Source organism: Topomyia yanbarensis, chromosome 3 (assembly GCF_030247195.1).
Source record: "Topomyia yanbarensis strain Yona2022 chromosome 3, ASM3024719v1, whole genome shotgun sequence".
NCBI classification, from domain to species: Eukaryota; Metazoa; Arthropoda; class Insecta; order Diptera; family Culicidae; genus Topomyia; species Topomyia yanbarensis.
Window position 1 is genome coordinate 239,644,524 of NC_080672.1, and position 15,793 is coordinate 239,660,316.

Genomic DNA, 15,793 nt, shown 5'->3' on the forward strand with positions numbered 1-15,793 from the left:
TATATATATATATATATATATATATATATATATATATATATATATATATATATATATATATATATATATATATATATATATATATATATATATATATATATATATACATATGGTCGGTGTTAAGTCAGACCGGACTAAGTCGCAAAACATAAAAGAATAAGACAATGGTAGCAATGGATAAAGAGTTTCGTCAGCTACATTTGACTTTTGTCAGATTTAAAATATGAAACAATAAACAAGAATGATGGCAAAAATTAATTTCCAATTATAATGTAAAGGATGCTGCGATTCAAACTTTAAACTCATTTTCCTCGAAATCAATATTTTGTCACTTAGTCCGGTCTGACTTAACACCAACCATATACACACACACCATATATATAATTAATCTGATTTTGTAGTAAAAAGATATTCTCATATAAATATGAGTTGCTTCTCTTTCTCGCACATGATTGGAATAGATTTTCAAAAATTCTGTTGACCTTTAAAGTTGAATTGTCATTTTGTCATTTATTGTCAACTATTGCACACGGTAACCTGTTGTTATATTAACATTGATTCAGTTCAAGGAAAAATAAAGGATAATATGACAGTAGAAAACAAGGTATACAACAAACGTAGAAGTTGAATAAGTATAGATTAGTTGCTTAATGTTGCTGTTGCTGAATGGCCTTGTCCAGTGACTTTCAAACAATTTGTAACCTTCAACAAAAGTGATTGTTATTGATAACGACGAGGAAGCACCGGAGCATGTGGTCTTTGAATGTTCCAGGTTCGAAGTGAAAGCAGAGAGATGCTCGAAACGGGAGAGCCGGATATCAACCCGGTTAATGTCGTCTCCAAAATGAGAAGTGACGTGAACACGTGGAACGCGGTCAACAGTGTGGTGGCGCTGATGATGACTGCCTTATAGCGGAAATGGCGTGATGAACGGCGAGTAACGGTTTCACGAGAGCGATCACCGTCGGGAAACTCTCCGTCAGAGTAGGCTAAATCCACCGCCGGGAACTAGTCAAGTAGACCGCGATAAAGCACCACCGGTCGGGGGTCGTCGGGGCAACAGCGAACCGGATACCTGATTGGTTGGCTCGGTTTCGGGAGAACTTCTCTCGCCGGAGAATTCTCCGTCGGAGTAGGTTAGGTTCATCGTCGGGGACTAGACCAAGTAGTTTGCGAACAAGTCGGGAATTCAACGGGTAAGTGGTACTGAATGGTAAGAGAAATGTTTCGGTGCTGAATGGCATAAGAGAGCCGAGTCGTGGTGCTGAATGGCTCAAGGGAGCCAAAGGGCTCGGTAAATTAGACAATATGAAGTTTGACGCCAGTTCGCTTACAACAAATGGTGTGAACGGTTCGTCTTTATACAAGCTCTGTATATCGCGTGCGATCCAGTGCTGTTGGCTCGGCCTCAGCCACCCGGTTGATCTTCTCACCAACGCGTGGGTTGTGTGTTCGGTCTTGAAAGGGATTCGAGGTGTGATAGTGAGTGCGTCATTCACATAACGGGCCGTCGACTCACAGTGTGAGACGCTGATTAGTGGTGTGACGATTGTCCATGCAACGGAAAGGAAACGGTTAAAACGGAGAGATTTAACTGAAAGTGGTAATATTTTCCCCGTAGTGTCTGTGCAAATCATAACCTAGCGGTGGTGTTAACAAGCGATTACCGCTTGAAATTTAATACAACCTTTCGAGCAACTTGAAGTTGTACACAATCTTGAGTACTAGTTGTGCCAGTGCCACGAGTAGAACAATTGTTTTGGACAAGGGCGGAGTAAATCAACACTCATAAGGTAAGAGAAGCACCTTTACCATCGGATACCTGTACGCCGCGTAAGCATGGGGGTTGACTCTTTCCCACCCGACGGAGGTGGCGGGCCATCTCTTAGTAATACTTTACCAACATACTTAAATTCGGGGGACGTGATTGACCAGCAAACATTGCTAATGCGAGCTATAGGTGCCACTGAAAGTAGTGATCAACGTCTTCCGGCTAATCCCTTCCTGATACACCAGTCGGTTAAAGCTGCACTTGGTTTCGATCCCATTAGGACACTATTTGCATTCAAAGAAGGCAGAGGAACTAGGTACATCCTTCGAACAACATCGAAGAAAACCTACCAGGCGCTTCTCAATATGAAATCGCTTACCACAGGCCAACTCATTGAAGTTATCCCTCATCCTACTCTAAATATTGTGCAGGGGGTCATTTTCGATCAAGATACAGTCAACCTCACATCAGACGAAGTACTGAAAGAACTCGCTAGCCAAAACGTTGTCGCCGTACGAAGAATCACGAAGATGGTCGAAAAGATACCAGTCAATACCCCTCTTCTCGTTTTGTCATTCTCCGGGTCCTTCCTCCCAGAGTACATTTACCTAGGTCTCGTTCGAACTGCAGTTAGACAGTACTACCCGTCACCATGATGTGTTTTAACTATGGCAATTTCGGCCACGGCAGCCGCTCCTGTCCCAATACGACCGTTTGCCTCAACTGCAGTGGCAGTCACATGGTAGAGAAAGGCATTACTTGTAAATTACCCAGTCAGTGTAGAAACTGCAAAGGAGAACACGCGAAGCGCAGCAGAGAGTGCCCTTCCTACATGGAAGAAGAGAGTGTCATAAAATTAAAGGTGACAAAGAACATCACCTTCCCCGAAGCTCGTGCGCTGCTTCGTAAGATTACAGAAAAAAACAGTTACGCCAATGTGCTTAAGGACCGCCTTAACCCTGAGAATAACGAGAAGGACCGAACAATCCAGCTACTTACGGAAGAACTGTCCAAAGCAAAGCAAGCTAACCAGAACTGCCAAACTGAAGCCTCCAAGGACCTCGAGATCCGTACACTAAAGGCTCAGTTAGCCGAGACACAGGCACATAACCTTGCAATGCGCTGTGAGCTCGCTGCCCTCCGCGAAGATTTTTCCAAACTTACAAAGCGCTCAGCACCTCCTAGTGACAATCAAACCAGCAAATTGACAAAAATATTAAAGACAGTGACAACACCAATCTCTAAAACTAAACTCTCCCAATCATCACAAGTACATGCTATGGAGACCGGCAATTATGATGATGAGCCGGACAAGAGAAAAATAGGAAGAACAACAAGGGCCGCCCAAATGTAAGGGAGGAGAAATCTCGAAGCCCAATTCAAAAAGACAACGCCCCAAGCAACACATACCATACTAGATCGAGTAGCGCCTGTTCAACAGTTTCTTTTGCTAAACCCAACACCGAAGACGGTTTGACATAGACATATCGGACTAGAGTCAGGGACTTCAAACCAACTAGTAAACCACCTCAACAAAAATCAACAATGGTGAATGAATACACCAACAACCCTTCTAATCAACTGACTTCACACAGTGCCCTGTCCCCCAACAAGCTCACAACAAACATATCGAAAACACTACACCCAAGCACAAACATTTTGTTAAAGTCAACTACAACGGCGGATCAAGCGGCCGCCTCTGCTGTCCCGACGTCGGTCGAGACCCCACCTAGACCAGCCGCCCGCTCAACTAGTTACATCCAATCTAAGACATACAAGCGTACAGCCTTCAATCAGCTCCCAGGTACAACAGTTCAATCATTTCAAGGCGGATCGGCATCTCCCAACGGTCCCTCTGTGTGGGGTCCCATGGGACTAAATTTCTACCGCATTCAGGACTTCAGCAATACCGAACCCGGCATCATTACAACAAACCAACAACACAAGAAAATAGTTCCACCCACAGTACCAGAGCAATCCTATGAACCCCTGACTATTGCTATACCGCGAAATCTGGACTGCCGACCAGCCGATTCTTTACCTGCCACTGAGGCAAGTGCATACCCCGACCACATTCTCAGCCCAGTTGCCGAATGCTCCTGGCACCCGGTCACATTTAAAAATGGAAGAACTACTCAAATGACAGTACAAGAAAACCACGGAACATCTAGCGATGAGTACCTCAGCGACACCACTCATTATAAGCCGAACGACACACCCTTGAACAACATCCCCACCCAGCCACCGGACCCAAAAATCTCTTCCCCACCTGACCATAGCTCGTTAGCCATCCAATGGAATACGAACGGAATTAGACGAACTCTAGGAGATTTACAAGCTATTATTGTTCGGTATGACCCGATTGTATTAGCCATACAGGAAACACACGTTCTGGTTGACACCGCTATCGCACCTTGGTTCGGAAACCTATACGAGTGGGATCTCGCTGCTGGAGTAAATAACTACCAAACAATTAGTCTCGCAATCAGGACCGATATCCCATCTGAAAAGATCTCGCTCAACACCGAGTTGATCGCAGTAGCTCGAAGGATCAAATACCCCACTCCTTGTACGGTAATATCCATTTACATCCCGCAGGCAGTAACACAGATCGGCCTCAAACTCTGCCACCTAATCCAACAACTCCAACCTCCGTTCCTAATAATGGGTGACATGAATGCCCATCACCCAACATGGTGCTCTACCCGATCAGAACGACATAACAGAAAGCTATCAAATTTATATCTCATGTTGATATTTATTACTCACTGTGTTATTTTTGTGATATACCAATCAGCAAGGCAAGCAAACTTATATCAAGATTATATCTTCTGGTGATATCATTGAACTGCTAATATGATTTTAATGTACGCATATAACAATAATGTTCTAATATATTACATATTCTTTCACAATTATCTTTGAACGCTAACTGTAAACTGTAAAGCGGGCAAATGACCAGTTGGTTAAGGCCCAAATAAACAAATCAATCGATCAACTGTGAATGATTGTTATACTACACAAATGACCGTTTATTTGCTAATACGCTGAAGCCTCTTTTTATGCGTATTTATTCAACTTTTTAAAGCAAATTTTTGAAGTTTTTAATGATTTTCTTATATTTGCGTTTTCCACATGGGTATTCAAAGTTCCACGATTTTGAGAATAGATAAGTTTTAGATGCAAGTGGTCGGAAAACTTGAAAATAAGGTGTTTAACTTACTTGGTTGCATTTTGATTAAGAGATTACCTATTTTCTGAGACATTCATCTGACACGCTATTTTGAATATGTGGCATATGATTTCAATATTGAAGTCTTTATTCAAAAAGTTTTGGAATCGCAAAATTATCAACAAGCTATTCTAAAGAATATAATTTTCATATAAAATTTATTTTAAAGAAGATGCAGGAAGTATCAAGCTTTCCAGATGAAATAAAGAAACGCGGATTCAAATAAAAAAAAACATTTTTAAACTATTTGTTATGGTTTAGTCAAATGATTATATAAATAATTTTGTTTTAATTAATTGTGCATATTGCGAAAACGAATTTTCAGAACTTAAAAAACTGTTTGATATGTACTGATTTCCGCAATACCGTTATGAATTTTGAGGATCTTCGAGGATCTTCAGTCCGATTTCTCCAATTTATGCGGGTTTTTCATAAACAACCGAAACTTGTCCAGTTTCTGGGTATCTGATTTTGTGCGTTCTCCGAATTACCAAACCATTGTAATTTTTTTATTTAAACCCCCGCATAAAAATAGTTGAGTTTTAGATTGTTGTATCTTTTCATTCCACCTAAGACAGTTTGACATTTACAATGAACTGACAATTACTTTGAATGCGCATATGTACTAATGTTTCCGTTGTATTCGATGGTGCTTCGTTTGCTTAAAAAAACATCGAACTAACAAATGTTCGTAATAATCAAGATACTTGATTCATTTTGTAGAAAGTAAAAAAAACGAATAATGCGACCTGTTCAAATTGTTGAAAGATTTATATTTGTGAGTATGCTCCATAAAGCTATCAATATTTCAAAATGCCCCAGAAATCTCTAAATATATACATATCCCAGCTGGTATTATTGTTTGCTGTTACAATTTAAATGTGTGTTTTAGATGGTGCTTGAAATAGCAACTTTAATGTAAAAATATTGGAAAATTTCCTCCTTAAAACTAAATAAAATTTAAAAAAGAAAATGTGTTTTAGAAAACATGCAATATTCTAAAATTCGTCACGCCGAAGAATCCTCAACAATTTCTCGAATTTTATGATTATCTGTTATAATATTCGCAGTTAATAGTTTGAACTATTGTAAAAATTGTATTCCTGCGAATTTATTGGATGTGAGATAATTGTACTGGTTTTCTTAATCTTCCCCATATTTAAAATACCAATAACAAAACCCCGGAAGCGACTTTACTGAAAATCTCAAAATGCAAGCCCCAAAACTTTGGTATTTGTTTCTTTGAATCTATTCGGAATCATAAGTAGCATTTGCCGTATTCTCCGTAAAATTATGTAGGTAAATTATCCGCTAAATGTTACCATATCGCATCGACATTATTTCAAAAAATCGTGTAAATCATATTAACGTACAAGAGAAACACCGAAGCGCACTATTCAGAATCTAAAAATAGCCCCACTTTCCTAATCTGCAAAGATATTATAAAGCTATTTAGTCTATCGTAATATAGGCAGCTGTAGTAGTGAGCAAAACTGTATGAAAACAAAGCGTATTATACAAAGAAAACAAACAGTCCTTTGGCTTTGGCAAAGTTCAATGTGTGCGTTCTGGAAACATCTTCTGCATCTATAATCGTTTTGCCCTTGACGAATGCGTAGAATATTATGCTAACATTAAACATCGGTCGAAAGCAACGTCGTTGGTTCATGCAGGAAACACCCCCATAAAACTCAGAATACCCAGGTTCAAATCGCTATATCCACAAATAACAATCAGCGTGTCATATATTCATAATAACAATCAGCCAGCATGTATGCAATCATTTGACAAAACTATAGAAAGCTTTTGCTACATAAAGCTTTTTGCTTCCAAACGAAAAACGCCTTAATGTATGCTCTATTTTTCTATTCTATTCTATTTTTAGACCTGCACGCTAAATTCGTTGATACTATACAATAGGTAATTAAAGCTATATTGACCGTAGGTGAACCTAACAAATGTTGTTATAATTCTAATAGAAGCCTATCACAGGTTGTCATATTTTTGATAAATACTAGAAGAATTTCTATTATGTTTTCTGTTATTTTACCAACTAACGAGAACAAAGTTATAACACAACTTGTTATCATAACAAAGTAACTCAGTCTGTAATAATTCGACATAAACAAGGCGTACAACACAGTCTGGCGAGATGGAGTCCTTCAGCAACTCCACGGCTGGGGAATCCGTGGAAACCTCGGTCACTATGTTCAGCGTTTTCTATCAAACCGAAATATCCGAGTTGGGGTAGGCGGCAGCCAGTCTGACCTGTTTCCCGAAGAGAACGGCGTCCCCCAAGGATCGGTCCTGTCGGTCACCTTAATTCTAATAAGCATGCAGTCTCTGTTCTCCGTTCTCCCTGAGGGAGTATTCATGTTTCTGTACGCTGACGACATAGTATTGCTTGTGACCGGGAAAACGATCGGCAGGATTCGAATCAAGCTGCAGGCGGCCGTTAACGCTGTACGCCAGTGGGCGTTGTCTATTGGTTTTCGGATGTCCATCAGTAATAGCTTTATCTCCCATTGTTGCACCTCTCACCATCGGGCATACGATAGGCCAATACGTATAGACGATACCGTTATCCCGTTTCGTAAAGAATCCAGGATACTTGGTATTACACTGGATCGAATGCTTACTTTCATGCCACATTTCCGCAAACTCAAGAAAGATTGCGAGAGTCAAAAAAGACTGACCCGCACTATTTGCACACGACACCCGAAATGCAACCGACAATTAGCCCTAAATATCAGCAACTCGCTCATCAACAGCCGTCTTTATTACGGCATCGAAATTACGTGCCGTAACATCCCGGAAATGATCAACATTCTTGCACCGCTCTTCCATGGATTTCGTGCAGGCGATAGAAATGTACGACGACCCATTAACCACTATTTGCTGGGATTTCTGGTAATGATGTCTCCGATAAACTTACCGCACTAGGTCGCACCGCAAGAAGAGCTCTAACCAAGGACGTTCCGAAACTAGACATCATCTGAGCCTTCAAACAAAGCGTCTTACTCGATTTCCAGAGGCAGTGAAGAAACTCACACGGCTACCTCCACAAAGTGAAAGACACAGTACAAAAATGGGTGGACCGTGACAACAGGACCGAGCAACGAATACTTTCCAGACTGAGGGTGAAACATACTAGGATTAGCCATGCCCATACCCTATCCCGAACCGAGCCTACTATATGCAACACATGCAATACAAGACTGACCATTGAACACCTGCTTGTCAATTGCATCGAACTCGCTGATCTTCGTCAAGCCCATAACCTACCTACCTGCATCAAAGATGTGTTGGCTAACGACCCAACGAGAGAGGAGGCCATACTGCTCTTGCTCAAAGACGCCAAAATAAACGATACCATCTAACTTCTACTGACTAAACCACACTACCAACTGTACCAGTGGGTCCTCCGTACAGACGTTTGGGATTAGGAGGTGACTCACCGCGACCCACAATTCAACTCTCAGGAAGCTACTCTTCATAAAGTTACCTTTTCGAACAATTACTGCCTCTTTATCCCTATTCTCAGGTCCCCGATCGATGAAAGCTACTCACCTGCTGGCATTTCTAACCCGACAAAAATACCGGTCATCCGCCGCATCCTAACCGGGGGCAAGAAAGGGAGCCTGCCAAGCGATATTCAATCAACACGACCACCGATGAATTACTCCATTGATCAGCACAATAATTCAACATCCAACTCAAAATACCTTATGAAATTGATGATAAATTATATGTGACATACAAATTTTAACGGCGAATGACCTTAACGGTTAAAGCCTTAATAAATAATAACAACAACAACAACAACAAGTTTGACGCCCAGATTGTCTTCGTAGGAGAAGAGCAAGTCTCGACCCACATTTAGCTTTCCGATTGCCATGCAGAAACAGCCAGTCTGTTTGGATGGTCGAGAACTGGTGATGTGTCGAGGAATGATGATGTAACCCTACTGAAGGAACTAACTACTAAGTAGTTAGATAAAAGTGTCTGCTATGCACATAAAGACCCCTCCCGAAGTAATGCCGTAAGGTACTGCCGGGGAGGAATCCGGTTCTGAGCAAGAGCAGTAATTTAAACGGGTCGGGTGGCAGCCCAAACCAGTTCCCTGAGATGCTGGGTTTTGTGCCTGCTTACTCAGGACTTTTTTGATAAAGATTTTTGTGCTCTCTAAAAAAACAAAGTATATATATGTACATATGGTCGGTGTTAAGTCAGACCGGACTAAGTCGCAAAACATAAAAGAATAAGACAATGGTAGCAATGGATAAAGAGTTTCGTCAGCTACATTCGACTTTTGTCAGATTTGAAATATGTCATAATAAACAAGAATGACGGCAAAAATTAATTTCCAATTATAATGTAAAGGATGCTGCGATTCATATATATATATATATATATATATATATATATATATATATATATATATATATATATATATATATATATATATATATATATATATATATATATATATATATATATATATATATATATATATATATATATATATATATATATATATATATATATATATATATATATATATATATATATATATATATATATATATATATATATATATATATATATATATATATTCGAGCACGAACTTTTGCCGGTCACCGAAGGACTTACTTCTAGTCAATAAACTAGCACCGAAAGTGCGCACAGAAAAAGGCACGGGATCGCAATTCCACCGACCACTGGGGGAACTTAATAAAATGTTTGCATCGCGCACTGCAAACTAAAGTCCGCCCTTCGCTTGGGGATGGCTATGGCTCATCGTACTAAAACACGAACAGAAACACCAAGTCCACCAACCCGCTGGGGGCTTGTAAATTTTCTGCCTCTTGACTTGGGCAAAAGTACCGACGGCTTTTTTTTTGTAGAGATCGAGAACGAAATGATCGACCTTCCTTCCACGAGATTTAATTTCAACTAAACTTATTTTACTTATATAACCAGCCTTGATCAGCTGTGTTTCAATTTCCTCTCTCCCTCTCTCTCTATGTACATATATACAGATCAGATCGAAGCTATGATCGCGTCGATCGTTTTCGCTATTCCTTCATCTACATTGCGGTACTAACACAACAATGCTCGTGTCTATAGTGCTGTTCGTTGCGAGTTAAGCTTCTACCGTGTTATACCTTCTCAATTGATAGAAAGGGTGCACTAAATTTATCTGTATCCTTAGAGTTCACGATAGTAATTAATTGTTAGTATTTACAAATTTATCATTAGCCTATGTGCCGAACATTCCGGCCACCTTGAAACATTACGGTGTTTCAAAACAAATAATTCAAACGGGTTTTGTTCTGCTGGCGATTGTTTTCCAATTGTTGGATATCGGCGAACTCGGTTGATGACAGCAAATGGTACTCGGGGATGTCAACACAGATTGCTGATGTTTTGTGTTGGAACGGTCAGGTGAGTGTCCAGTACAAGTCCAGTGACTGACAGCAATTGCCCTTGGAGTTCATCGCCATCGACCAAGAAGAAAAAAGACCAGGTAGATCGAAAGATTGGGGTTGGGGGATTGGAATTGCAATTACCTGTGCAATGCGCAGGTGCGCATCGAGCAATTTCTCCCCCGTCCGGGTTGCTCTACCTGGATGACAACTTTCAGTCGGCTCGTTGAGTTTCCGATGGTGTCGGCAGTAGAGCGATTCTGCCACTGGGCGTACAACCTCCTTGGCTGCAGCGGTTCGTAGCGAGACCACACGAACGATGCCATCGGCTCCGGGATGACATCTGATAATTCGGCCGAGAGGCCAACTGGTTGGCAGGATGTTGTCTTCCTTCAAAATGACGACTCTGCCAACGTCGACGGAGACAGGCGGGTTGCAACCCTTCGTTGCACGGGACTGCAGCTGTTTCAGGTATTCCGGGTACCAGCGAGACCAGATGGTTTGGAACCATTTCTGAGTCAATTCCCAATGGTTCAAGCGATTGTCAGGAGTCTCCTTCAGATCAGCTTCCGGAATAGCTTAGAGATTGCTCCCGACGAGGAAATGTCCTGGCGTAAGGACCTCGAGATCGGACGGATCGTCCGGCATTGGAGTCATCGGACGAGAATTGAGGTACATCTCTATCTGCGCCAGCAGTGTGAGTATGTCCTCGTACGCAACGTTCATGTTGCCGATTTCCTTCAGCAGGTGTGTTTTCGCTGACTTCACTGCAGCCTCCCATAGACCGCCAAAGTGTGGTGCTCGAGGTGGGATGAATTTCCAGCAAATTTCGTTGTCGGAGCACCAGTCGAAGATCTGATTCCGATCAGACTCATGGACCTTCAGCATGCGGTAGATGCGGTTCAGTACATTCGATGCACCATTGAAAGCGGTAGTGTTATCAGAATGCAACTCTACCACCTTTCCTCTGCGGGCGACCAGATGACGGAGTGCAGCTAGGAACGCTGGAGTAGACAGGTCACTCACTAGCTCGATATGAACTGCCTTCGTAGAGAAGCAGACGAATATGGCCACGTACACCTTCGTTGGCCCACGGCTGCGGACAGCAGACTTCAAGTAGAACGGTCCGCAATAGTCGACTCCGCAGACGGAAAACGGTCGGGTTGGAGATACTCTCGATGCCGGAAGATCTGCTGTGCTCTGCTGGACTAGTGTGGGCTTGCTACGGAAGCAAGTATGGCAACAGTGAAAGACGGATTTCACAAGATTTCTGCCGCCCAGAATCCAAAACTTCTGGCGGAGAGTGGCTAGCAGGAGTTGAGGGCCTGCGTGTAGTGGCTTCAAATGATAAAAACTAGCCAACAGAACAGCGAGCAGATGCTTGGCAGAGAGGACGATCGGGTGTTTCTTCGCATCGGTCAGCGCGGCATTGCGAAGCCGGCCACCGACACGTACGGTGCCTTCGGGATCGACGAACGGGTTCAACCACTTCAGCGTGGAAGATCTTGCGACACGTTCGCCACTAGCGAGATCGGAAATCTCTTCAGCGAAAAGTTCACCCTGCGCGAGATGCCAGAGCGAAAGTTCGGCATGTTGGAGTTCTTGTATGGTAAGCGGATGGACTGGGTGCGGGTTAATGCTCGGGATGACGAGTGGCTTGTATTTCTCCTTTTCCGAACGACGTTGCGATACTCGTTCACGAAGCAGGTGCAGATAACGCTGAATGAACGCTGTCACTCGGCGCAGCTTGGTGAAGTTGGAGTAGCGAGCGAATAAATCGGTGCAGAAACTCAGCTGTGTCGTGGTCATAGCGACTAGCGGTATCTTGCGTCCTTCGGCGGACACTTCAGGAGTTTCTGCTGCGGGTAACGTTGAATTTAGCCAAAATTCCGGAGACCTTGATAGCCACGGTGTCCCAGTCCACCATCGTGTACAGTTGAGGATGTCGGTAGGACTCAACCCTCGGGATATGTCGTCAGCGGGATTGTCGACTCCAGGAACATGTTCCCAGCGGTTGAGATCGGTTGAAAGCTGTATCTGCGAAACCCGGTTTGCGACGAAAGTCTTCCAACGACTCGGGTTCCCGCGAAGCCATTGGAGAACAGTAGTGGAATCTGTCCAGAAATGAACAGTTGCAGAAAGCTTCAGCGTCGCCGTTAGCTTCTTGTACAGCTGGGTCGACAAATGTGCGGCACAGAGCTCCAGTCTGGCGATTGTATGGCGAGTAGAGAGCGGTGCTACCTTTGATTTAGACGCCAGCAACTGGACTGAAACTGTGCCGTGTGCTTCAGTTCGGACGTAACAGCATGTCCCATATGCGCGCTCAGACGCATCGCAGAAGAAGTGAAGCTGAATGCTGACGTCGTCGGGCATCGAAATGTAGTGAGGTACGCGAACTTCACTTAACAGGTGTAGTGTGTTGTGGAACAGTTTCCATTCATCTTGGAGTGTAGACGGGAGCGGCGTGTCCCATTCACATGCTTCGTCATCCTGCTTCAGAGCCCTAAGTCGCTGCATGAAGAGTTTGGCCTTGGGGATCGTTGGACCCACGAGTCCGAGAGGGTCGAATATTTGGGCCATGTACGACATCACCTTGCGTTTCGTCAGGACGGATGTGGCTAACGGCAACTGAACCTTGAACCGGAGTATGTCCAGCTTTGGTTCCCAAATGAGGCCGAGCGTGGAGACGGCCTGGGCATCCTGAAGATTGTGGAACGGCTGAATTGCCACATCATCAGGTGGTACATCCTCAAGAACTTCAGGGGAATTCGATGCCCATTTCTTGAGCGGTAATCCAGCGGAAGCTAGCATAGCCGATGCCTCACGACGCAGCTTGATGGCGGATTCTACGTCCGGCGCCCCAGAAAGAAAATCGTCGACGTAGAAGTCTTCCGTAACTGGTCCACTCGCGATTTGATACGACTGCATGGTATCCTGTGCAATCTGCTGCAGAGTACGCGTTGCTAGGTACGGAGCGCTCGCTGTTCCGTACGTTACTGTCTGCAGTTCGTACGTAGTGATGGGTTCATCAGGGCCCGTGCGCCAAAGAATCCGTTGAAACGGCTGATCGTCAGGATGGAGGAATACTTGCCGGTACATCTTCTCGATGTCCGCAACCAGAGCGATGTGATGTGTCCGAAATCTGATCACAATGGAGAGTAGATCTTGCTGAACTACGGGTCCGACCAACAGCGTGTCGTTCAGCGAATACCCTGACGCCGTCTTGCAGGACGCGTCGAAAACCACCCTAACCTTCGTCGTGGTGGTCGACTCCTTGAACACGGGATGATGTGGGAGATAACAGTGAGCCTTCACGTCATCTACAGGCTCGTCAAGCCTTCTCATGTGACCGAGCTGTAGGTACTCGTCCATGAAGCGATGATACGATTCCTTGATTGCAGGATCTCGTTGCAAACAGCGCTCCAGGCTGTGAAAACGGCGTTCTGCGATGGCTCTGGAGGTTCCCCAGGAAGACTTCTGGATCTTCATTGTGAGGAAGACGTACGACGTACCTTTCAGTCGAATCACGCTTGACTGTACTGAAGTATAACTCTTCACAGCGATTTTCTTTGGGTGAGTGTGCAGGCCCAGTGGAAATCGCTTCTAACTCCCAAAACTTCTGGAGTGCGGTTTCCAAATCTTCATTGGTAATGGAGAGATTGCAGATCCGGGGAATGCAGGTAGATCCATTGGACGCGGAACCAGAGACCGCCCATCCGAATGGTGTTTCGACTACCCACAGAAGATCGTTACCGAGCGAGATCTTCCTACCGGTGTGAAGTTCCCAGAAGGCCTCACTTCAGATGACGAGGTCAATCCTTCCTGGGACGTGGAAATGTGGATCTGCTAATCCAACCTGCGGGAATTTCCACGCCGACGTATCGAACGGCATGGTCGGCAGCTCTGTGGATGGCTACTTCAGAATGAGAAACTCGAGCTTAGTGGAGAATGGCTGAGTTCTCGATTCAATGGAGGCGGTGATGGCATTTTTCACCCTTTGCGTTGAGAGACCGATTCCTGCGACCGAAATGTCCACCTTGGTGCGACGGCTGAGGAGAACCTTCGCTAACTGACCGGAGATGAAATTGGACATTGACGCCGAGTCGAGTAGAGCACGAGCCTTGTGTTCCCTGCCATGATCATCAACAACGTTTAGAACAACCGTTTCCAGTAGAACCATACTGCATGCGGTTTGGACCGCCATGCTGACCTGCGGTGGAGCAGCACCTGAACTGGACGAATGCGGCTGTTGAACCGGTGGAGATTGTTGTGATGATCTCGTAATGGCAGGACTCGACGACACCCTGGATGGAGAGGAATCGTGTAACAGGGAATGATGTCTTTCGTGGCACGTACGACACGTAAACTTCGATACACACTTCCTGGCTGGGTGACCGAAGCTCAGACAGTTCCAACACAACCGTTTTTGCGAAACCAGCTCTCGGCGCTGGTGGATATCCTTTCGTAGGAACACTGGGCAGTTGCGGAGGGAGTGGCTAACATGCTAACTGATATGGAGAATCTTGGTTGGGCGTAGCAGCTGCGTTAGCTGCGAACTTCACCTTCGTGCCCTTCCAACTCGGGGGGGCGGCCACCTTTGGAGGTGCCGGTTGCTGCGTGTCTGGCCCGACAGAATTGAGGACGCGTACCCGCTGGTACAGGAACTCAACCAGTTCCTCGTACTTGACATCGTACTGGCTGCTCGTTTTCTCCTCCCATGCTCGCAATGTGGATTGGTCCAGCTTATACGACAGCATGTTCACCAGCGGCGTATCCCAATGCTCCACAGGTTCATCCAATTTCGCCAACGCCCGTACATGGCGCTGAAAATCGTCGACCAGACTGTGGATGCGCTTAGCAGATTCCTGCTTGACCGCTGGCAGCTCGTAGAGTGTCCTAAACAGCTGACGTTTGAGAAAACGGCGATTGTCGAACATCTTGTGTAGGGCGTCCCATGTTGACGCATAGTTGTCGGCTTCGACGTCAACTGCTTCGAACGGCTTCTTTGCGTCCCCTTCAAGCGATTGTAGAAGGTACTGAAGCTTGGCGACCGTTGGTATGTCCTCATTGGAATGAACCATGGACGTAAAGGTGTCTCGAAATGACAACCAACGGGAGAAATCGCCATTAAATTTCGGTAGGTCGATCTTTGGAAGACGGAGGTGTAATCCTGTCGAGAAAGTGTGTTGATTTGCCATCATGGATGTGTTCAAAGCTGAGTTGTTCGCTTCTACAGGAACCTTGGAGAGTAGGAAGCCTTTCGCTGCGCAGTATCGCTGCTCGAAATCGACACGTTCCGCCAGGTGTGATGCCAGAAACTCCTCCTTGTCCAGTCTCTCAATTGCATCCTGCGCCTCCATG

General features: G+C 44.5%; 1 protein-coding gene across 1 annotated transcript; it reads right to left on the minus strand.

Moving 5' to 3' along the window:
* Window positions 1-11,011: 11,011 nt before the first annotated feature.
* Window positions 11,012-13,921, minus strand: LOC131687806 (uncharacterized). Its single transcript, XM_058971897.1, has one exon. The coding sequence runs from the start codon at window positions 13,919-13,921 to the stop codon at window positions 11,012-11,014; it is 2,910 nt and encodes a 969-aa protein (XP_058827880.1).
* Between the last annotated feature and the right edge of the window lie 1,872 nt (window positions 13,922-15,793).

Bases quoted from the DNA above. Each gene is read 5' to 3' on its own strand.
- LOC131687806 (XM_058971897.1), bottom strand. From the start codon at position 13,921: ATGAAGATCCAGAAGTCTTCCTGGGGAACCTCCAGAGCCATCGCAGAA.